This window comes from Micromys minutus (genome assembly GCF_963924665.1).
Source record: "Micromys minutus genome assembly, chromosome: 4".
In the NCBI taxonomy this organism is placed as follows: domain Eukaryota; kingdom Metazoa; phylum Chordata; class Mammalia; order Rodentia; family Muridae; genus Micromys; species Micromys minutus.
In genome coordinates, this window is record NC_137973.1 from 82,200,780 (window position 1) to 82,226,810 (window position 26,031).

The 26,031-nt window shown below is 38.6% G+C and overlaps 1 protein-coding gene across 1 annotated transcript in view; it reads left to right on the forward strand.

Annotated features, from left to right (window-relative positions):
- The first annotated feature begins 587 nt into the window (after positions 1-587).
- Positions 588-26,031, forward strand: part of ADGRL4 (adhesion G protein-coupled receptor L4) — a 103,992-nt gene continuing 78,548 nt past the window's right edge. Inside the window, exons 1-2 of the mRNA XM_080915109.1 lie at positions 588-691; positions 1,942-2,091. Coding sequence (XP_080771235.1) covers positions 670-691; positions 1,942-2,091 — 172 coding nt within the window. The 5' untranslated portion in view covers positions 588-669. The remainder of the gene's footprint in view (positions 692-1,941; positions 2,092-26,031) is intronic.

Here is a 26,031-nt window from a genome sequence, read left to right on the forward strand (position 1 = left end):
CTCCGGATGGGTAAAGGTGCAGAGGTGAAACGGAATTTATCATTAAGTTGGAAACAAGAAAAGAACACGTTGTGCCTCTGCAGTTTTCTGTCGGGAAGCTGAACTTCACACTTAACACGTTTCTTTACTTTTCTCTCTCTTTAACCACAGTTTTTCTCCCGGGGCGGTCCTTGAATCTCCCAACGGGTTAAAACTGAGCTGAGCCCACAAAATGCAGCAGAGACCCTGGGCCCCTGTTGTCAATCTCTGCTCCTTTTCCTTTCAGGACAGAAACCAGGGAAAAGATAGGCAGTGGGGGGCCTCTGAGAAGAGCTCTCTGCTAGAAAGGAGCTCCCAGTGGGACCGTGAAATCTGAGAGCGCTGGCTTTGAGGACACTAGTGGCTGCTCCTGGGGCAATTATGAAGCCAAAGGGTTCCATCCGTAATCAGACTGGGAGTTTGTAACCACAGGCTTAGACTGGAGCCCAGGCTGTTTGGGTGAAGGGGCCTGGTGGCCGGACGTGGCCTGCAGTCTGGGCTGTACACACATTCACACAAAAGAGGCCGGAAAGTGACAGGAGGAAGCTGTGCGTCACTGGGGACTGAGCGGGACCCTGCGGAGCCTACACAGCTCCAGGACAGACCCTCAGTCTAGCCTTGGGAGCTCCGCTGCCTGATCTGCGGTTTCCAATGAGACTCCTCCCGCTTCTAGGTGAGTTGGGCTGGGCTGGGAGGCTGCACAGCGCCCACCTGCAGGGAACCCCGGGAGGCGACTTGTTGCTGGGGTTCAAGAGTCAAGTGTGCCTGGGGAGGTCTCCAAGGAAAACAGACTCAGGCTTCCACAGGATGTTTTTCTGCTTGGCCTTTCCACTCTGGACTTTGCAACCCACGACCCAGGACTCTTACTTCTTTTTTTTACTTCCTGGAGAAATCCAGAAAGTCCCCGAAGTCTCAGCTTTGACCTTTCTTGTGACTAGCCCCAAGAATCTAAGCCGCAAATGCTTGAGAGAATTGTCCCTGACATTTTTAAGGCTACTGCCCGCCTGGACTTTGGGTTCATTTAAAAACCTGGTTTTTGTGATACTCAGGGAAAGAAAATATATCACTTCTTTGAAGGCAAATTAATTCAGGTTTAGGAAGTACATATAGTTTTATGTAGGGCTGGGATTTTAAATTGACTTCGTAAGAATCTCTTGGTAGCAGATAAGGACAATTTATCTAAGATAACTGTTTTCTGAACAATAGCTTTGTGATTCATCCCTGGTCCCTACCAAGCTTACTCTTAAGTGGGCCCGGAACAAGACAGAACGCTATGACATTGCTTATCATTTCCCAACAGTCCCCAAAATATAGTTTTGTTTGTCATGTTAGTCAGGTGCTCCGTGGCTGAGATCAATCTTACCACAGTGTGTTGAACTGTTTAATTTCTCCAACGTTCTTTTCTTTGTTGTTGTGAAAAGAACAGAATGATTGCCAAAACAGTGGGGGACTGCAAGGGATGTGCATTTCTTTTCCTACACGAGGCAAGGGACATCTTAAGAGCAAACAACTTTGCTTTGAAGAGACCCACATATTTAATTTATCTTGATCCTGGAGAGAAAAGAGACTCCCAGAGCCAGAGAAGGAAGCTGCTCTGCAGGGTAGCACACCTTCACAGGTAGCTGCTTCTCCATAGCAAAGAGAGATGCAGTTTCCAGGATGTGAGGAGCTCATGGTTTTTATTATAAATCTGGATTCTACATCGTGTTTTAGTTTTAATAAAATGTATAGGGTATGTTCCTTGGTCTGTAGGTTTAGTCATGTTTCTGTTGTGATTTAGCTAGGTGAGTGGCTGGGAAACCTTTATAATGCATCTGTTCAGATGCCAGGAAATAAGAGCATCTGTGGGGTATCGGTCTATAGCATGAGGGTGGGGCTGATGCCTTCTGTTTCTGACAAGTTCTATGTCTTGATTTCCTTTAGTGGGTCTCTCCACTTTGCTGAACTGCTCCTACACGCAAAACTGCAGCAAGACACCATGTCTCCCTAATGCCAAGTGTGAAGTGCACAACGGTGTGGAAGCCTGCTTCTGCAGCCCTGGGTACTCTGGGAACGGCGTCACGATTTGTGAAGGTAAGAAGTCTTGGTCTCTTTTGATCTGCTTATGAGACTCAGTTCTGAGGTGACTGCTTTCTGCTGTCCAGAAAAGAACTTGCTTCTCCTACACGCTTAGGTTCCAGTGAATCAAAAGTAGGTTGCTTAACTAGTCACTAAGAACGAACTTCTCATGGCAGATGTATTTTCAGTATTAATGATTACTTTGTCTTATTTTGTTTTGTTTTGTTTTGAAAGTTAAAGATTATTCTGGAACTAAGCCAAAGTCCAAGCCTGAAGGCCAGTCTCTCTTGGCTTCTTAGGTGTTTTCTCTTGTCATTAACTATAGTAGTAAATATTTAAAAATGGCGCAGGGTTCTAGGCAACACATCACACTACCTCCTACTCTCTGTCTCTAGTTAACTACCTAATTTCAATTTAATGGTACAGGTAGGATATAGAGTTGTATGGTTCACACTTGTAATGGAATGCTTTGTAGAAAGAGAGAAAAAAAGAAAGATTGCAGATTTTCTGGCAGCCAAGTCAAAACAGAGCCTTTCAGCAGGAAAGACAAAAGGAGAGACAGGGATAGAGAGGAAAGAAAAGGAGAGAAATGAGACAGAAATGCTGAGAAATAGCAGCGTGGAGGGAAGGAAGGAGGAGACAAGGGAATTTAAAAATAGCTTTTTCTCTATGAGTTAATCCTGCCCACATCATGGTAGAGGCCAGTGATCTTTGTAAGGTACAGTTTAAGGAACTGACAGCACAGGATAACTCTACCTGACAATCCAACTGAGGTGAGGTCTAGCCTGTGCTCATGTTGGCCAGTGTTTCTTCCTACCACTAAGACTCACTTCCTCTTTCTTGTTCCCCATCATCCCCAACAGAAGCTACTTTTAAGTAGGTCATTAGTGAAACATTTTGTTCAGAGAGACGGAGAATACAGGAAAATGTTCCAAGTCATATAAATTAGTTTCAAATATAATTAAATACTAAGTTCACATTAGAGCTATGTGGTGTTACACACTTAAATGTATTTAAGATCACATGGACTTTTTCTAATTAAGCTAGGATATTGTGCTTTGTTAATATTGCATGTTGTTGCTTACAGCATAAACAAGTTGCATCTCGTGATTAAATTTGATAGGCTCTTAAAAAGATTAAATATGCCATATATAGTAAAAATCTAAACCTCATCATAATTAGTTTAATGCTTAAAAAATGTACGGCAAAGATGGAGTTTGCTTAATGGTGCATTAGATCAGCCGTGCCTGTTCTTGCAGCCAGAATTTGTAATATACTATTCTACAAGTACTACAAAACACTTTCCATAAATAATCATAGTTTTTAGTGTATGTTTAATGAATAGCATTAAAGCAAGCTGATAGCTGAATGACCTTCAAAATATTGCTTCCAATATGTCAGCATGCTTTCCCACTAATCATTGCAAATTGTCCTGTAGCATTTACAAACACCACTGCCTTTCTGTGATTTACATACTTTTACTGTCATGATTTTCATCATTAACATCAATAAATTTTTGGTTTGGGCCTTTGACAATCAACTAGCTGATAATCATAACTTCTATAATTTCTTTGAAAAATAGATAATCCGATACACAGTATAGAGTCTGTACACACTGCCTACAAAAATTAAAAATACTTAAATGTTGAAGGTCCTGAGACTTGAAATTTCTTCTCACGCTCAGCACAATTTGTAATGGGAATTATTTGTCTTTCTAAAAATGGTTTAAACTAAATACCCTTCCCACTTAAAGATGGTTCTGTATTCGCTTGATTTAGGAGTCATTATCTGAGTTCTTAATGTCTTCTCAAACTGCTACAGACTGATTTTCTTCTCAACATTTTTCAGTAGGTGTGCTAACCAGTTATCTTAAATTAAACTTAAAACATTACATCTTCAATTACTGAAAAGTACAGATTATAGATTGACTCTGAACATCTTTTTGTTGACTTTTTATCTCTAAATAGATATCTTACATTTTTCTATGTATCTTTGCATGGTTGGCATTGAGTCAGTAAGAAATATGTGGGATCAGCTATAAAGAGGCCAAATGATTTCAAAACAAGTTTTTTTCCCCAGTATTATAGTGATCACATGATTATGATCAATAAAGAATTTAAATTCTTTTTAAAGTACCAGACACATGGCTTGGTGATGACGTAGTTTTGCTAATTGTACTAGAATTGGTTTCAAACAAGTCACATAGAACACAGCTTTCATGGTTCCAAGCAAATAAGATCTGGCAGTAATGAACTAATCTTACCAAATCACCTTGTTACTGAACGCATCAATCCATTTATCACCTTCATCATCAATATGCTTGTAACGGTCATTACTGACATTGATAATAAGCAATGCACATTGATTCCAAAGCAGGAGTCAGTACAAGGCTTCCCCTGCAGATGGTCCCATTTATCTCTGAAGCACAAATCGGGGGATGTAACCAAGAAGTGGTGTAAAAATTTGTTTCACTCAGTTTTCCTATTTGACAACTATAGTATCTTCTTTAATTATTACATATATATCACTGATATGTATTTTAATATCAGAATGCAGTGAGAAATTTTTCTTACATAAGAAAGTAGCAGTAGTAGGGTCTCTTCCAGGTTCTGTGGCTTTCTTAGTCATGAGTAGTTGGCTAGGAATGCTCCATTGCCATGGGCTGGAGGTGTTAACAAGAAACTGTGTCTGTCATGCGAGGTACGTGATGGGTCAGTTAAAGGTCTGCATTAATGTGTGGGAAGTGGTGCTAGAAAGAGCCAGAATACAAGTGAATCCACAGTGGAGCTGATGTTAAAGCTGAGAATGGAAACAAATTCAATTGACCAAGATGTCTGAAGTAGCAATGAGAAAGCGGCAAATGTGCAACACTGGCCAGTAAAGAGCCTGAGCAATTTCCATAATGCAAATCTCTTTCTCTTTGGAATAAATTAAGCTATAAAAAGCAGTAAACGAGACCTATTGGTTGAACATATCTAAAGTTTTGCAAATGTGCCAAGTATCTGATGCCTGTAGGGCCAGGCAGAATGTTGATGAAATGGGCATGATTCTATCAGCAAAAAGGAGACATTACAAAGTCTTAATGTGACTGAGTTACACAAGACATTTTTCATGTTAGGAAGATTAACCTATAGGGTAGAGTAAGCAAATGTGCAACAACCTGCCAAGTGCTGTTGTAAAATCTACATATTTGTACAACATATCATAGGTAATGGACTTCTGCACCACATAGACAAACTTTCAGTTTCAAGGTCTAATTTTGTAAAGAAAGAGGCAGGAGTGTTCTTGATCTCTGCATTCCCCTGTAACTGGGCATGCTAGCATTGATTTAGATCCATGCCATATTATTTCCCACATGAGAAAACCAGTGCCATAGAAACATGAACCCATTATTCCCTAAGAATAGCTGGTAGTGTCAGCACTCAAACCCTCTGACTGTGAATTTCTAATCATGACAAATGCTAACATAGTCTTAGCCAGTAGATATGATTAGGGTAGGGCAGGCTTTAGAGACACATCTATAAAGTACTGATTTGAACAAAAAATAGGCATGATTTGAACTTTAACAGGCAGAGTATGAGAATGGTCACTAGTTTATTTGAACATTTGTGTGTCCAGATATTTGAGTTCGTCTTTAAGAAAGGAAGAAGTATGGATGTAAATTTTGGTGTATAATAAAAGGCTCACAGATTGTTGAGTCATTTTATTCTAAAACAAGATTTCTTTGTTTTGCTGCCTATAGTGTTATTAATTATGCATTCCAGCAGACTTTTGGTTTCACTTTGATGCACAACCATTACAGGTATAGTAAAGAAGAGAATATTTACCCTTGAAGTAAGGAAGAGAGTGGGAAGAGGAAGTAAAGGGGGAAAGCTGAGGTGCACAATGGGTCCTCTGTATATGTGAGAAGAACAGTTGGTACGGCACAGGGCTGGCGTAGGTGTGAGAATGGATGTGAGAGATTGGCTCCCTCCTGGCTGGAACCTGCATTAAGTAGAGCAATGTTTGGGGTTTGAGCGGAAAGTGAGACAAACAATTGTCCCAGGTGGGGACAGGAAGTGTCAGGAAGGATGCAATGTGGACAGTTTGTGCACATGTGTAAACATCTTTTCATAGCTTGGAACATGTCTAGCATGAATCAACCCGAGAAAAACAATGAAGTCCTGCCTCTATCTGAAAAAGGACAACACACTTTATAAAACAGTGTTCATGGCCAGCTAGAAGGCTTCATCAGCTCAGTGACTCGAGTCCCATTCCCAGGACCCGTGAGGTGGAAGAGGAGAACACACCGACTCTGCAAGTTCTCCTCCGACATTCTCCCAGACTGGTCACTAGCTCTGACACTTGTGCCGGCGTGCCTACAAATCAAGAAGGTAAAACTCACATGAGAGAGTCAAAAGCCGTTCTCACCATTGTCTAACGAGCACAAAGATAGACCAGTCCTGAAAGAATGCTTTCACAAGGGACGGGGCAGAATGACAGCAGCCAAAGGACACAGACAATGTTACGGGGGATGTTTAAGGATAAATGATCTGTGATACAGACGGTGGAAGGAGTTTTCATGCCCGGATTCGGGCATAATTCCAGCTGAAATGAAGTAAAAGTAATGAGATCAACTGGCTTAGCAGAATAAGAAAGATGTTCGTCAACATGAGCGGGTAGGTAGACATTAAGTAGGTGCAGAACGCAAAATGTGCATGTGTGCATCTTAGCAGGTACCAGTCAAAAGCCTAACCATACTGCCTAAACTATATTTTACAAATATAGCTAAAGTTTCGAACCTTTAGAGAAGTTACTGTGTAATAGGAATACGCTGCACATCTTTGCATCATAGCTCTGTGATTTCATATTTAGCTCTCTGGATAAACACACGGGCTGGGCATACCTAACACAAAGTCTCTGTCTCTGATTTTGCCCCCCAAAATAAATTCCAAATGAATTCTTGTGTAAGGGTGAAGCATTAAAACCAGGAAATAAAAGTATAGATTAGGATTTAAGATATAAGCACGAGCAAGGGTTTTGTGAAGGACTCCGGGGACACAGGAAATACACCCAAGAACTGGGAAGAAAGGGCAAAAGGATCCCAGGAAACTGGAAACCGTCTGCACAGCAATATGGCGATCAACACACAGGAGACATCTTCATCATCTACGTGGTCAAACAGCAGTGCGGCGGGGGTTGAGAACATATTAAAAAGACTGGGAAAGTTAATCAGCAAAACTAAACGAAACTAAAGGGCTAAAATTGAATAGGGAGTTTTAAGAAAGAAAAGACAAAAAAAAAAAAAAAAAAAAAAAAAACTCACCAAACTTAAGAAAATGTAACACCCTTAGCCATCAGGAAATGCAACTGACCACAGTTCCCAAACACCCTTGAAGTTGCCTGGATGTGTAATGGTGGCCCATGTGTGTACAGAGATTAGGCCACCGCCTGACACAGGTCACTTCAAAGCAGCACAGCTTCTGAGTTTTCTTTTTTAAACCTTAGGGCTTCCAATCGGTGTAGTTTTATTAGGCACCCAGGTTTTCTGCGGACACTATCAACCACTCATTCAGTGCACCTTGAAACCTTTTGTCTTTTGTGTTGAATGCTTGAGTGGGGCGTCGAAACTTTAATCCTCAGCAGAGAGTCTTTTCTCTTATCCTCCCATCTCCCCAGTGTTTGGCTCTCCTACTCTGCTGGCCTTTCCTTCTTTCTTTTTTAAAAGGATGCATTTCTTTCTGTGTGTGACGGCCTAGCCCCTCGTGTGGACACATGTTGTGTGTACACATGTCCATGGAGCATGCGCCTGAGTCTGAGCCACTGGAACTGCAACCGCAGGCTCTGGATTATCAAGCGACTCCTGGGAACTGAACCCATGTCCTTTGCAAGAGCAACAAATGGCGCTGACCACTGAACCCTCCTCCAGCCACCTCACACAGGTGGGACACACACAGGCAAACAGTCCTACTCTTTCCCCCTCTTTTATTGAAACAGTATTTTTTCTCACTCGCATATGCCCCCCTCTATCTACTCCTCCCAGTCCCTCCCCATCTCCCCTCCCGTTCAGGTCCAATCTTTCTCTCATTAGAAAACAAGCAAGCTACTTAAGGGTTATAATTTAATATGCCTGATAACCGGGGAGAGCAATGTTTGCATGATGGGTAATTGTGCTCACATACTTCCGTGGGTGCATGTGTGTGCACACTTGTAGAAGCCAAGGCTCATTTCTCATATGCCATGCACCCCGTGGGTGAATTTCTTTTACTTTCTAGAAACAGACTCTTTTGCTGGCTTGAAACTTGCTAAGTAGGACAGAGAGGCCCTGGCACCAATCAGTGTGTTCTGTTGACTGGACTCAGATCTTTGTGCTATCACGGTGAGCACCTTACTGCAGCACCAATCACTGTGTTCTGTTGACTGGACTCAGATCTTTGTGCTATCACGGTGAGCACCTTACTGCCTCCAGCTTTCCCCCCTAAACCCAGTCTGTACATTTTGATTATGATTGTAACTGTCCTCTGTATCATTTATATTCACCATGTCTGTGCGTACATACACATACATGGCTTTTAGAATCTGCGATTGAATCTTATATTAATATTATATAAGATAAAACAAAAACTAATACATCAGAATTGGACAAAACAAACAAGCAGAAAAAAAGGCCCAAATTGAAGGGACAAGAAACAGAGATTCATTCATATACATACATACATACATGCGTGTGTGTGTGTGTGTGTGTGTGTGTGTGTGTGTGTGTAAAATCTGGCATTGAAAGATCAAATCTTTCAGGTTCAGAATCCATCTTAGAAAACCTGACCTAAGTTTGAACTCAAGTAAACTAACAAGCTGCTACCTAACACTAGGTTACCCGCCCCGACAAGACCTGTGTCTAGCACTGGTCTCCATGATATTCCACCCCTTACAAATCTGCACTCCCGAGTTTCAGCCTACCTGTGCCTAACAACCACCAATCAAGATAAAAGCAGAAGTTTAGTTTATGCTTTGCCTCTCAGCACCAGCCAATTATGTCAAAGGCCATAACAGTCTCCAATCAGATGTGTACCAGGCGAGATGACTTTCTTGCCTCTGTAAATGCTTGACTGAAACTAGGTTCAGGGCTCCACCTTCCTGCTGTATCAGGGTTTGCAGGGAGCCTAAGCACCAGCTTGATTTAAGAGACTCTAATGCAATTTCTTCAGATTCAACTCCTTGGTGGTCTTTTGGGCTTCACAAACATTTCATGGCACAGCAGTATAGACCTGTGCAGGCCGCGTGCATACTGCCCCAGTCTCTGTAAGTTCATGTGTAATTCCATCATATTGATTTGTAAGGTCTTGTTTCCTTGAGGTCTTTTTTTCCTCTGGCTCTTACATTGTTTCTGCTTCCTTTTCTTTGTGGTTCCCTGAACCCTGAACAGACTTTGATGGAGGCTCCTAGGTGTCTGGATAGACCCTGGGCTACCTAATCTCAAATTTTGGGCCATATAAGCAGTATTGTTTGTTGGTTGTTTCTCATGAAGTAAGTCAAATCAGACAGATTGGTCATAAGATTTGTGCCACCATTGCCCTAGCATATGTTGTAGATGGGGCATCACTGTTGATCAAATGGTTTGTGGCAGTCTTCTTGTTTACATTTCTTGTTGATGACCTGCAGAATACCAAAGTTGCTCGTGTATAGGGCTGAAGGCTGTATGTGGGCATCAGTTCAATTTCTCCATGTTCAGTGAGTTGTGGAGGTGTTGTCTTCAGCAATGGGGCCTTACAGTTTGTTCAGGGCAACCTATTGTCTTGACAACAGTCTAGATTTTGGGGTATCCTTTGGCAAATAACTCAACTAGTTGTAACACAGTCTCAGAACTAGAAGTATCATTTAGTGGTGAGAATGGCTAGTTGGGTCTGTTTCTCTTATTTGGTGATTGCAGTTAGATAGCTTTTGTATATGTATATATTTTAGGAAGTTTCTACTCTGTATTACATTTCCATAGCATCCCCCAAATGGCCTGAAATTTTTTGCATTTTCTTGTGTTTTCTCCTTCATCCACCTCTCTTCTCTCCCTGCCATACATCACCCTCCCATCTGCCCATCCCACTCACCACCTCCCATACATCCATAACTATTGGTCCCATCTCCCTTTCCTAATGAGATTCATCTGTCCCTTACATATTCAATTACTCTATACATAATTCTTTGGTGCTATAAATTATGATTTACTTAATTATTACTAATGAATTATCATTAACTTAATATCTAATACCTACATATAAGCAAATATATACTATATTTTTCTTCCTGAATCTGAGTTACCTCACTCAGGAAGATTTTTTTTTGGGTTCCCTTCATTTTCCTGAAAAAATGGTGAGTTCATTTTTGATGGTAGAGCACTGCTCTACTTCATAAATGAAACATATTTCCTTTATTCATTCTTACACTGAGGAATATCTAGCTTGTTTTAATACCTGTCTATTATGAATAGAAAGTCAATAAGCATGAAAGCAAGTATTTGTGATAGGATGAAGAATCCTCTGGGTACATATCTAAGATTGATGTATTAGTTGGGGTTTTCTTGAGTCACAGAACTTATGTCTCTATAGATTAAGGAAATTTGGGGGAATGACTTACAATTTTCAGTTCAGCTAACTCAACAATGGTCATCTCCGAATAAGAAATCTAAGAATCTAGTAGTTGCTCAATCCCACGAGTCTGGGTGTTTCATCTGGTCTTATGTATAAACTACCCTTGTGATGAGAGTACTCTGTACTTTTGAATAAATGCATTAAAACATTAGGTGACTTGTCGATACACTATTTTCAAGAGAACATGTACACTGGAGACTGTCCTTTACAGTTGCTTCACACAGAAAAAGCCATGGTAGTGCTCACCGAGAGACCGTCTTTTAGGAAGGAGCCCTTGTCAGTGAATTGATCCCAAACTGTGTCTTTCCAACACCTGCGATACTGGAATAATGTGGAAAAATCCCATTTTCCCAAGCATTTACACAGAAAACTCCGAATTTTCTTATATTAAACAGTCTATCATGGTTCATAGAAAAAGCCTGAGCCAAGTTAAATGTGACAACCTCACCTTGCTCTCTAACTGGACTCATAAGTATCACTGAGGCACAACCAGCCTCTGAAGAGAAGACAACAGTATGGCTATAAAGAGGAATTCATAGAGAACCTGAACATAGAAAGTTAAGTGGAGAGAAACAGTTTCCAAGGAAAATGTCAAATACAAATATGCTCAAGAAAAACATAACAAATTCTCATCTGAACTATAAAAAAATGGAATGTGGGCCAAACTATCAAAGCCTGGGTCATATACAAAACACATGCCTACAGAGGTTAGTCCTAAATGTGCCGTGTCTCTCGCTTTCTTGCACCTAGATTTTCTTCTTGCCCCTGTTTAGTAGCAAGGGTGGCAAGGCAGTCAGCTGGTGAAATTTTAGTGTTACAAATGACCAACAACCTGAGCTTTATAGAAACCATGGTAGAAAGAAAGAACAAACTCTACCCCTCTGACTTCCATGTGTACAATACCCCATAGTGTCAATGATAACAATAAAATATCAGAAGATTAAAATCAAATTAAAATCTGGGTTGCTTGTCTTATAAGAATAGGCAGCACACAAAATTGAAAAGACAGAAATATAAAATTCATGCACACATTAGTGAAGGATATATCAAGCAACAATGACCAACATATTTATATCAGTTCAGTATAACCTCTTTCTGTAATATCCCAATTTCTCTTCTTAAATGTTATATAACTTTCTCAAATCCCTTCTTTCTTTAGCTCAAGATTAGACAGGGCAGTTACTGTCTTCTAACCTTCATTATATGAGTAGTCTATGATATTTATATTATAAAGCCATCAAGATATAAACAAATGTCATATGTGGTATTGGGTAATATCATATTGTTGGGAAAAAATCAGTGGCTCCATTTCTCTGAATTCAATTTTTTAAATCACTTGCAACTTTTGTGGTCACAATAATGTGAGTGTTGTTTGTAGCTTATCTTAGGAGCTGGCATGGCCAATGAGAGAGCCATTCTCATCTTCTTGCCCCCTCTACTCCTCTGTCATGACCCTGGCTCATCAAGATGCTGCTCCCTGCTGAGCTGGATGTGACCCCAGTCTGTCTCTCTTAATGTTAACAAACAGGTGCTGTAAATCAGCTAGGGTTGGAATGCAGCTGAAGATTCTTTTCTTTCTTCTTCCTAGAAAGTAAAATTCTACATCAGCCTTCAGAAATTCTACCTGTATATATTAAAGTTACAGTAATAAAACCAAGGTACTAAATATAATAAATTTAATTGAGGAAAGTAGTACACTGTAACCACTGAATGATAAAAATAAGTCAACAAAGCATTTTTTAAAATTTGTCTACCTACTTAGGCAAGTTGCATTATGATTACATGCAAAGGTGAGTTTGCTCTTTGAGTAATGTGTGTATATGAAGGACAGTAAGTGTTGCTTCACTACAGATCTTTGTATCAGGCACAGTGAATGAGATAGAATTATCATTTAGAAGGTAGAATCTGATATGGATGATTCAAGGTAGAAACGGAGTTATTTTGCTTTGCGGATATATAAACCAATATGCATCACCTAAGGCCCAACTTATAAGTCAATTTCTTTGTAAGACTAAAATATCCTATTTATTATGAATTGTATTCTTTCATGTCATAGTGATTTCATTCTGCTGTAGATAGATACTGTTTTGAAGTACATTAAAAGGTCTGTATGAATTTCAATAGTGACCAAAACCCTTAGTGATCATTTCTCAATCCCCTTTGTAGCCTTGGAAACTCCCACAGTATCTTGTCAATCTATAATATGCTTCATCTGTGAACAGTGCTTTTGCAGCATGACAGCTCTACACAAGCAAATGTACAGCCTGAGATGAGCACTGAGAGTTTCTTTCTGCTCTAACTATCCCTAAGCCTAGGACAGGAAGCTTCTAGCTTCTGTACAATCTAATATTCAAAGGAAACTTATTCAATCCAGCTTCTCCTGGCTTCGCACTGAACTATTTAGCTTGGCCTCATACTAACTGGAGTAATATGTTCTAATGTGTCTCCTTCTCATTCTCTGGCTTATTCTGCCTTGACCTGTGTCTAGTTTGTTCTGCCTGTCAACTCTCTTTGTAAAACTTTCCCAGTAAAACTGCCACACACCTCTCTCTCCCTTCACTACTCAAAGCATCCTCTCTTTCTTGTGCTGTCCTTGTGAGAGGTGAGCATACCATCTCTGACTCATCCTGTCAAATCTTTCTCTGACTCATCACTGTGTCTGCCCTGGTCTCTGTCTCTCTCTGTGTTTCTCTATTACTCTGTATCTCTCTGTCTCTGTCTCTGTCTCCCTCTCTCTCTCTCTCTCTCTCTCTCTCTCTCTCTCTCTCACACACACACACACACACACACACACTAACACACACAACTACATACATAGATATGTAGAATGTCTTCTTCTATCCAGCACTAAGCTTTGGTTAAATTTTATTCACTATCTAATATTTATATAAACAGAGAATCTCTGATAAACAATCCCAATATAAATATTTGACTGGAAATGAAAGATACCCATCATATTCAACTGAAAATTCTATAAAACTGAACTTAGGTACTATGAAATTTCACATTGATTTTTTTTCATGTGCCTTTTGTTTTCCTGTTATCAATCATCAAGCCTGAATTATATTTTTATGTTTTTACCCCCTTTTTATTAGATGTTTCCTGTTTTTACAATTCAGGTGTTATCTCCTCTCCACCAATCCCCTTCTCCCCTCCCCCTGCCATTGCTTCTGTGAAGGTGCTTCCTCTCCCAACCTTCCTCTCCTACCTCAGCATTCTCCTACACTTTGGTCTACAAAATGTTCCTTTGCTAGACCAAAGTTCTCTCCTTTCATCAGTGCTAGAGAATGAAATCCTCTGCAACATATGCACCTGGAGCCATGGGTCTCTTCATAACAACTCACTGGTTGGTGTTTTAGTTCCTGGGAGCTGTGGTGGGATTGGTGAGTTGATAATTTTGTTCTTCCCATGGAGGTACAGATACTCTCAGCTCCTTTGGTCCTTTCTCTAGCTTCTTCATTGGTGTCCCCATGTTCAGTCCAATGGTTAGCTTCAAGCATCCTTCTTTGTATCAGTATGGCTCTGGCAGAAGCTTTGAGGAGGCATCCATATCAGATTCCTGACAGAAAGCACTACTTGGTACCAGCAATAGTGTACTATGTTCAATTTTCTGAGGAAGCACCAGACTGATTTCCAGAGTGGTTGTATTAGCTTACAACCCCACCAACAGTGGAGGAGTTTTCCTCTTTTTCCACATCTACTCCAGCATCTCATGTCACCTGAATTTTTGATCTTAGCCATTCTAACTGGTATGAGGTGGGATCTCAGGGTTGTTTTGATTTGCATTTCCCTGATGACTAGGGATGTTGAACATTTCTTTAGGTGCTTCTCAGCCATTCAATATTCCTCAGTTGAGAATTCTTTCGTTAGCTCTGTAATGAAACCAAAAAGATCATATACACATGGAAGCTGAACATTGCTCTATTCAACAATAGCTTGGTCAAGGAAGAAATATAGAAAGAAATCTAAGACTTTTTAGAATTTAATGAAAATGAAGGCACAACATACCCAAACTTATGGGACACAATGAAACCAGCGCTAAGAGGAAAACACATAGCTCTGAGTGCCTCCAAAAAGAAACTGGAGAGAGCATACACTAATAGTTTGACACAGAACTGAAAGCTCTAGATTAAAAAGAAGCAGATATACATAAGAAAAGTAGACTACAGGAAATAATCCAACTCAGCCGAAATCAACCAAATAAAAATAAAAAGAACTATACAAGAATCAACAAAGGAGCTGGTTCTTTGAAAAAATCAATAACATTGATAAACTCTTAGCCAGACTAACGAGAGGACATAGAGAGAGTATTCAAATTAACAAAATCAAAATTGAAAGGGGAGACATAACAACAGAAATTCAAGAAGTCATCAGATCCTATTACAAAGGCCTATATTCAACAAAATTAAAAAATCTAGAGGAAATGGACATATTCTTAGACAGATATCCAGTAGGAAAGTTAAATCAGGATTGGATAAACCATCTAAACAGCCTCATAACCTCCAAGTAAATAGAAGCAGTCATCAAAAGCCTGCCAACCAAAAAAGCCCAGGACCAGATAGATGGGTTCAGTGCAGAAATCTATCAGAACTTCATAGAAGACCTAATACCATACTCTCCAAACTATTACACAAAATAAAAACAGAGGGAAGACTACCAAACTCATTCTTCAAAGTCACAATTATGCTCATTCCTAAACCACACAAAAACCTTCAAAAAGAAAGAGAACTTCAGACCAATTTTCCTCATAAACATTAATGCAAAAATACTCAATAAAATTCTTGCAAACCGAATCCAAGAACACATCAAAAATGATCACTCATCATGATCAAGTAGGCTTCATTCCAGGGATGCAATGATGGTTCAATATACGGGAATCTATCAACATAATCCACTATATAAACAAACTCAAAGAAAACACCACATGATCATCTCTGTAGATGCTAAGAAAGCATTTAACAAACTTCAACACTCTTTCATGTTAAACGTCTTGGGAAAATCAGGAATTCAAGGCCCGTACTTAAATATAGTAAAAGCAATATACAGCAAACCAGTAGACAACGTCAAAATAAGTGGTGAAAACTTGAAACAATCCCACTAAAATTAGGGACTGCCCACTCTCTTGCTACCTATTCAATACAGTACTGCAAGTATAAGCCAGAGGAATCAGACAGCAAAAAGAGGTCAAAGGGATACAAATTGGAAAGGAAGAAGTCAAAATATTGCTATTTGCAGATTATATGATAGTATACTTAAGTGACCCCAAAAAATTTCACCAAAGAAATTCTACAGCTGATAAACAACTTCAGCAAAGTGGCTGAATATAAAATTATCTCAAACAAATAAGTAGCCTTCCTCTATTCAAAGGATAAACAGGCTGAGAAAGAAATTAGAGAATCGACACCCTTCACAATAGTCACAAAGAATATAAAATACCTTGGTATGACCCTAACCAAGCAAGTGAAGGATCTGTATGACAAGAACTTCAAATCTCTGAAGAAGAAAATTGAAGAAGAATTAAGTAGATAGAAAGATCTCCCATGCTCATGAATTGGAAGGATCAACACTGTAAAAATGGCCATCTTGCCTAAAGCAATCTACAAATTCAATGCAATCCCCAACTCAATTCTTTATAAAGTTAGAAAGAGCAATTTGCAAATTCATTTGGCATAATAAAAAACCCAGGGTAGCAATAACTATTCTCAACAATAAAAAAACTTCAGGGAAAATTATTATTCCTTAGCAGAAGCTGTATTACAGATCAATTGTAATAATAATAATAATAATAATAATAAAACTGCATGGTATTGGTACAGAGTAGGCAGGTAGATCAATGGAATAGAATCTAAGACCCGGAAATAAATCCACACACCTATGGTTTTTGACAAATGAGCTAAAGACATTCAATGGAGAAAGGACAGTCTTTTGGTACTAGTTCAACTGGCAGTCAGCATGCAGAAGAATGCAAATCGATCCTTTCTTATCTCCTGTACAAAGCGCAAGTGCAAGTGGATCAAAGACCTCTACATAAAACCAGGTACACTGAAACTATTAGAACAGAAAGTGGAGAAGAGCTTAGAAAACATTGGCACAGGGGAAATTCTCCTGAACAAAGCACCAAAGGCTATCCTCTTAGATCAATATTCATCGACAAATGAGACTTCATGAAATTGCAAAGTTTCTATAAGGCAAAGAAGACCATGAAAAGGACAAAACAACAACCAACAGACTAGGAAAAGCTCTTTACCAATCTCAGCCTGAATTTTAGATTTTTTGCATTGGTAACTTATTCATAGCTTAATAACCAGTCAGTGCTAACAAGGGCAGTGACAGTCTTGGCACTCAGACCCTGCCAGAACCTCCTGAATTTTTTTGAGAAATAATGCTCTGGTCTCTGTCTTTAGGAGGTAGAGGCAGCAAGGTCATGAATTCAGCCATCCTGGGTTCCATCAACAATCAAGACAAATTACAGTTGTATGGAATTTGACCATAATCCTTATTTTATTTATTGGAACTGGGGATAGAACCCTGGACCTCTCATAAGCTCAGCAAACACTCTTCCATTAAGCCACATACTCAGTTCTGTAGCTCATTTTTAAATGAGAGGAAATTTCCTAATCTATGGGAAGAAAAGGAGATCATCCTCTCTAACCCCCATGCCCCAATTCAAAAACAACAAAGCTATATAACACCCCTTCTGTTGTTTTCATAAAACAATCTAAAGACAAAACAAAACAAAAAAAAGAATTACCAAAATCAAAATTGGTGGGTTTTCTTTTGTTTTTTGTTTGTTTGTTTGTTTTATTTATTTATTTTATTTTTTTTGGCTTGATTTTATGCTATGAATCTGACTTTTTCTGTTCTAAGAAGCATCAAATTATTGGCATTTAGGAAAATGAACCTTTTGTTTCTAATTTGTATGTAGCTTTATGATTTTTTTCTTTATTAAAAGAACTTTTATAAAAACCACACTCCTCTCTTTTCCATAATCAGTCCTTTATAGGTAGAACTTAGCATGGAGTGTTGTTTATTTCTAAGAAACCATTGAGGATTATGTTTTACCATTTTACCTTAAAATATACACTGTGAAGGACTTCATTTTATTACAGTTAGTTACTAAAATATTCTATTTTATTATCTAGTTATGTTTGACTGAAATAAAAGATCACAAATATGAAAAACAAGACATTCTTTCTCTCTACAACTTCAAATGATTTACATGATGTTTGACACTCATAAAATATAAAATACAAAAGTTCTATCTCCATTCACAAAAATATTTTTAGTTGTGTATTACTATTTCATAAGCACCCCGATCTTTAAGAATGACTCTGTTCCTTTATTGTGGCATCGATGTCATCAATGGAAGGGAATGAGTTCAAAAATGCTAAATATCTCATAAATTAATTTCATGATTAATTTCATGTGACATGATTTTGTGTTCCTTTTTAAAATAAAACATCCAATCATTGCTCTAACTTTACATTTGAATTTAATTATTTTCTAGTCAGCTTCATGACAGAAGCTGTATATACACTGTACATCACAAATAATACACCATCAATATAAATTTCTCTAACATTTTAGCTGCTCTTAAAAATGAATTGGAAATCATATTTTTTCTGAAAATTAAATCTTTAAGTAAGACTGGTACAAAGCTTTGACTTGTTTAACAATTTGGATTCTTCCCACTGGCCATGGGTAGGAGAATTTATCTGAAAGCACAATTTCATTTTAGCTATAATTATAATGAAAATGAGAATAGGAGAAAGGGAGGAAAAGAGAGATGGGGAGAGGGAAGGAAGGAGAGGGAGAAAGTTGCTAACAACTGGAATTAGGGAGAAAGCTCCAGCACCTGGATGTAAAACATGAAAGTATTATATATTCCAATCAGATAATTTAATTTTCATTTAAAATGTGATTATCTGGAATGACATTGGTCAGACAAGTTCAACTCCTGCAAAGTCTCTTCTTCTGGGATTTACTGCATGGTAATGCTATTTTCCATATTAACAAGATTTTTTTCTACACTCTTAGTTCAGATACATGATTTATACCACCAAAAATGTGAATATGTTTACAGATTCATAGATCCACTTTGCAGTTGTGTTAAAGTTCCAAAATATATTACCATTATGGCGACCCGGTATGTCAGAAGAGTTTAAACTTTGTCTTAGACTAAGGAGGAATTAGCAAAGGAGATATTTATTTGCTATGAGAGGAGATGGTGACTTTCTCTGGAAGGATGAGAATCTAGACACCATTGTAGTTAAATATAGCATACAAAGCCGTGTGCCATTTCTGAAGATGTTATCATGGGGGAAAAAAACCAATGACTGGGCTACACGCTGTAGTTTTTAGGTACACAGATTCAATTTAGAGATTGAGTTTGAAAATAAAATTTACTGCATGAGTGTTTTTGGCTGATAAGAAATGGATTTTGTGACCCTGGTGAACATTAACTGAAGTATCTGGCAATATGTCTCGACCAGGTTAAAGGGACCAAATGTACTTGGAACCATTTTATTGCTTCACATTGAGCTCCCAAGTGAAATCTCTTCCTTACCATATAAGGAAGCACGTTAGCATCTGTGGACTGCGCAGACTAACACTGCCTCCTCCCTAACACCTGAGTCTTATACAGCATCCCATTCAGTTCTCAAGTAATTTTGAAAATTGATTTTTAAATTTAAGATGACATTATCAAAGGCTATGCTATTTTCTGTCTTCTAATATTTCAGTTTTAATATATTTTGCTTTTTTCTTGCTTATTAGCTTGCTTCTCTGTTTTGTGGGCAGGTTTATGCTGAAACTCAAGCTAATTTAGAACTCATAATGTATTCCAAGATAATCTAAAACACAGAGTTCTTTTACTTTAGCATCTTAGGTCCTGGAATTAAAGACACATGCTATCATGCCTGGCTAATATCTTCTAATATCTTAAAAGTCTCTTGATTAAAATATATAGAATTATTTGCTGGTGACTGTATTTGCACATAATAAAAATGACATCAGTGTTGAATTAGCCATTCACTTTCATAATACAATTTTTATGATGGATGAATAAATGCAGTTGCATGTTTCAAATGATGAAGTGTATGGACTAAGTATGTAGTTGCCTGTGTTGCGTTTAAGTACTAGCTGCTTGACAGGTTTTGACTTTGGTTTAGTGTACACATGGCAAAATCATTTCAAAAAAATAAATAAATAAAAGGTTTATTGGTGAAATCGACACCTTTCCCTGAGGTCGCTGAGATTTTGAGGGCATAAATAACTGAGCAAGATATCTGTTCAATAACTGTCCATGTGTATTACCCCTTTCTCTCTTTTGTTTATGTAATAAATACCAAAATGTGGAGCATGTCCACAGGGTGACTTCATGTTTCTGTCCCTCTGCAAGACAAGGACATGTCCTGCATCTTAAAGAAAACACCAAAATTTCAACCAATTCATGCTTAACAAGTAGACCAAAATTGTGGAGAGATACACAGTCTTTTATATGTTCTTATTACATTAAAATTGACACAGGATGAAAATTAGTTTGATAAGATTAAACAGAAACAAAGGTGGTGCTAACAGTTGCTTGATAGTTTTGGCTTTGTGGCAAACTTTCCACTTTCTGAAATGAGAGAGCCATATATGCTTTCTGTCAGAAAGAATCTTATGCCAATTCTGTGGCACCATATGGAGGAGAAATTCTGAGATTATTTCTGGACCTTTATAAACACTGAAACCCACTGAGAATACTAAAGGGAGACTGTCAGGCACATCTCTGCTTTCCACGCTGTGGTGGATGGTGAGCATCTGCTTGATTAGGCAGAGATGTTTGTACAACTAATGTTATGTTCATCGCAGCAGCTTTGTAATGGATGCCATGTGGAGGAGAATGATCTGTAAAGTGTGTTTTGGACTTTGAATTTCAGTTCATTAGGACACGAGTATGTCTGAAAATTTTTCAGTAGATGCATTAATTCTTGTTTTATAGTCAACAATCCCTTCAGCTTATCCTTTCGGAAAAAAACTCAGATGGCTGCCTGACAAACAAACACAGAGTGAGTCTGAATTTAAGGAGTCTTTACACACCGTGGGCATGGTGTATCATACTTGTGAGCTCAGAAATCAGGAGGCTGAGGCAGGAGCGTTGCTGTGAGTTTACAACAAGGCTGGAATACCTCATAGGTTCTAAAGCAACCTGAACTACAGTGAGAGACTCTTTGTCAAAGGTGGGGGTGGAGAAGGATTACCAAGACAGTTCAACCAGTAGCTGTGCTTACTTTACAAGCCTGACTACTTGTGAGCCCAGGTCAGTGAGGGAAAAAAACTCCATGAGTTCTTGCCCACTATGGCATGCTCCCATGTATACACACACACACACACACACATACACACACAGGGACTCATACATACACACACACACATGCACACACCAACACACAAACACACACACTCACACACACACACAAATACACTAATAATAAATGAAAAAGGAGAAGGAAACTGATGGAGAGAAAGGGGAGAAATAGAAGACAGGGAGGGAGTTTCTAATAGCAGTGCGTAGTTCGAACCACATAACTGGGCTGAGGATTGCAGTCCAAATTGATTGAGGCCTTATGAACCGCCCCTGTAGTCTGTAGAGAGGGGGCACTGTATCAGTGCCCTGTGAGGAGCAGAGCCTCTGTGGAAGCTGCCTGCGGGATCCAATCCTCATCCTAATTTTTCAGTGACTAAATCTACTGGATATACACTGTTTTGTTGATATCAAAGCCACTTTTGAAGATTAAAGAAGATAATACAAATTAAGCACTTAATTGAAGTGGTCCCACGGAAAGATCACAATAAACCCAGACTGTCAGTCATGAATGTTTGCCAGTCACATACTGTCAACAGTGTTTCTGAGCACCTTCTCTGTCTTCATCCACTGAGGAAAGCAGAGGAGGGTTACTGGGCCACACGCTCTCAACGTTAACATATCTCACAGCGAGGAGGCATTTTCCTGCCACCCCCAAAGAACAACATGCATGTTTACATCTAGGCATTTGTAAAGGACATCTGTCTATTCTCAAGTTACAATTTACAGTTTTTATGCCCAAGGACAAAATATGAAAAAGAATATGACTATTAGTTCCATTTCTCTAAAGACATTTCCTCTGTGTACCTGGCCTGATTAGCACAATGGGAGTTTCTGCATTTGAAGTAGAAACTGATTTGCAAAGAAATATCCAGGAACTAATTTCTCCTAAATCATAGCAGTGGCATATGTCAATCAATCATCTGTTATAGTAAATGTTGTACTATATTATATGCATAAATATATGTTTGTGTGTGTAGATGAGTAGGTGAATAGGGGGAAGAGAGAGAGAGAGAGAGAGAGAGAGAGAGAGAGAGAGAGAGAGAGAGAGAGAGAGAGAGAGAGAGAGAGGTTGATTTCAGTTAAAAATCAGGAAAAAACTATTCAGAAGCATCAAAGGCATCGTGCATACAGGAGATCTAACTACACAAAGACACATGTTAAAACTGTGTGCATTTGTGGCTGCAGAGATGGTTTAGTACCTCAGAACACATATTGCTCTTTCGGAGGACTCAAGTCCCTTCCCAGCACCTCTTTGGAGGCTTACTACTGTTAACTCTAACTTGAGCTTCACAGGTTTTGCCCCTGTGGCTTCCATAGGCACCTCAACTAGTATGTATATACCAACAACAAACACACATACCAAAAATAAAAATAAACCTTAAAAAATAAGTGTGAATTCTCAGGAAATATTTTGTTTGCATGAATATTTATTAAAATTAGCTATACCTGTTTTATTGATTGAAATGAATAAGTTTACATTCTTATATTTGTATTTACTCCCCAAAAGACTCTCATTGAAGTTAGACAGTTAAAAATGCATGAAGGGAGAAGGGGTGCAGTTGGACAGATTTCTCAGTGGTTAGAGCTTCTGTTCCTTTTACAGAAGATTCAAGTGTGGTTCCCAGGACCCACACCTTAACAGCTTTCAACCGCTCGAAAACTCAACTTTAGGGGATTCAAAGTCTACATAAGTACATACTTCCCCCTACCCCTCACAGGAACATAGAAATAAAGCAAATCCTTAAAAGAATATAGAAAAAGGGCTTACTAGAAGCTCCATGCGGGTGCTTGCCAGCAAGCATAGCAGCCTGAGTTCGAGATGCAGGATCCACAAGGCAGACAATTGACTACCACAAATGGCCCTCTGACATCTATGCATATAAGGTATACATGTGTGCCCATAAACACACACACACACACACACACACAAACCTAAAAAAATATAAAAACGTTTAAATGCAAACAAACAAATGATGAACAGAGAGATGATCTACCAGGATATAAAACCTCTCAAATGTATCGCTTCAGAAGTTTAGCAACTCCTCAGGACATGCTCCCACAAATATCATTAGCATGTACAAAGGTGCCTGTGCATGTGTATGATGTTGATTATCTGAGAATGAGAGGTTAAATTATTTCCTGTAGAGGAGGAATTAAATAAGAGACATAATTTTGCTTCCCAGATAACTTATCAAATCTGCTGTCAGATTTCTAGATGCCGAGGAAACTACACAGATGCATTAGACGCTGTAATGAGACCACACTCTTCAAGGCTCCTGTGTTTTAAAGGACTGGGACGTGACAGAGTCGTGGCTTCAATTAGTCTGTCTGGACTTTTCGCAAGCCAGTGCGTGTGATTTCTCATCCAGAGACAGATAGGTCTGAGTGGAAACATGACAAGACCCTTCGTTCTGAGCTAAAGTTTAACTTACAGCAACTCAAGGTGACCAAATATTGAGCCAGGGCATTTGAACCTAATGTAACTCCTTGCTTTTATGATTTTTGTGTTACCTGAGGGTCTGTGGTGACTGAGGGCTGGATTGGTCCTCAGAGTGTCAGTGATGGGGGTGTTAGGCCTAGTGGGAGCTCTGTAGCCATTAGGAAAGTGTCCCCAGAAGAGGACTGGGGATTCCTTTCTCTCGCACACTTCCTATGCATCTAGATTCGGCTGCCGTGAAGAAACTGGAGCAGAACTGAGCTGTGATAGGCACTGTCTGTGCGACCCCTCAAAGCCTAGAGCTCAGAAAAACTGGCCTCTAGTGAAAGCCAACAGTTTTAAGAAGTTTGTACTAAGGAAGGGTTATCTAAGAACATAGCAAGCTTTCCAATGAAAACTCAGAAGTCGAATATAATAGATTGGAACTGGAAATTATCTTTTGTTCTTATTAGAAGGTATAAATATATATATATATATATATATATATATATTTATATATATATATATATATATATATATATATATATATATATATATATATACACCCCAAATGCTGCCCCCTCCTGGTCCCCACTCCCAGAGTTATCCATACCATCCTCCCCCCCTTTCTCCTCTTAGAGGGTGATCCTTTTCAACTTGCATTCCCCTGATGACTAAAGATGCCCAATGTTTCTTTAAGTGCTTGTTTGCCATTGGAGATTCCTCTGTTGAGAATTTTGTTTAGTTCTGTACCAATTTCTGATTAGGTTATTTAGTTTCTTGGAGTCTTGAGTTCTTTATATAGTCTGTATATTAGCTCTCTATCAGATGTGAGGTTAAGGAAGGTCTTTCCTATTGACAGCATCCTTTGCCCTACAGCCTTTCAGTACCATGCGGTCCTAGTTATCAGTTGTTAATCTTAGAGCCTGAACCATTGATGTTCTGTTCAGGAAATTTTCCCCTGTGCCAAAGTGTTCAAAGTTCGTTCACACTTTCTGTTCAATTAGATTCACTGTGTCTGTTCTTATGTTGAGGTTCTTGATCCACTTGGTCTTGAGCTTTGTGCAAGGTGATAAATACGGATCAATTTGCATTCTTGTACATGCAGACCACCAGGCAGACCAGTACTGTTTGTTAATGCTATCTTTTTTCTGCTATATGATTTTGGAGTCTTTCTCAAAGATGAGGTATGCATAGCTGTGTGGGTTTATTTCTGGATCTTCAATTCTATTCTACTGATCTTCCAGTCTGTCTCTATGCCAATACCATGCAGTTTTTATCACTATTGCTCTGTAGTGTAACTTGAGGTCAGGGATGGTGATTCCCCAGAAGTTCTTTTACTGTTCAGAATTGTTTTGGTTATCATTTTTTTGTTATTTCTTTTAAAGTTGAGATTTGCTCCTTCTATGTCTGTAAAGAATTGTGTGGGATTTTGATGGGGATTGCATTGAATCTGCAAATTACTTTTAGTAATATGATCATCTTAACTATATTGTTCCTCCATGAGCATGGAAGGTCTTTCCATCTTCTGAGGTCTTCCTACTCGATTTCTTTCTTCAGGGACTTGAAGTTCTTGTCATACAGATGTTTTACTTGTTTGGTTAGGGTTACTCCAAGATATTTTATATCATTTGTGGCTATTGTGGAGGATGGATTTTTTCCCTATTTTTTTTCTCAGCTATTTATTATCTGTATAAAGGAATACTACTTCAGCAAAGTGGCTGGATATAAAATTAACTGCAAAGTATATTTTAAGATGGAATATTTAATTTGTTACCTGTCTTATTTAACATAGGGTATCACTGTATAGTATGGCTCATACTCTCAACTGGTGATCTTCCTGTCTCTGTGGTGAAGTCTTTGCATAAAATAAATTATTGGAGGGAATATGGTGAAGAGGTGAGGGAAAAGGAGGTCTTCTGCTCACTCTGTGTGTGTGTGTGTGTGTGTGTGTGTGTGTGTGTGTGTGTGTGTGTGCGTGTGCATATACATAGACATAGGAAACACGCATATTAAATAAATATAAATAAAATAAATAAATATTGACAATATATGTCACCAACTTCTTGGCCGAATCTTCCCATCACTGGTTTCAGTCTGTCTCTTCAGAATTAGGGCATTCTTGTCAAGATGCTGATCATCAATTTAACTTTCTAAAATGTCCTGAAATAAAACATCTAAAGTTTTCATGTGACAACATTTTCGTTTCATTACTTTCATTTTCTACTTTTGTCAAGAAAGCTATTGTGCTTGAAATACCATTGGTCTTAATGTTTTAGCTATAACCATAATATATTAGTTACACTTTAGTCTAAATTGTCAATATTCTTAAATTATAGCAACAGTAACTGTGATTTTTTACATAAAATATTCCTAACAGAAACATGATAAATAACTCTCTAACATAAATCTAAAAGTCCTTCTGTAGTTCATTAAATTATACTTTTTACAATAACAAAGCACAGTTTTTGAACCAGATTGGAACTGGAATGGGTAATTACTCATTCATTAACTCACTCATTCATTAACTCACTCAATAGCATGCAGCACATGCTAAGTTAAATATAAAT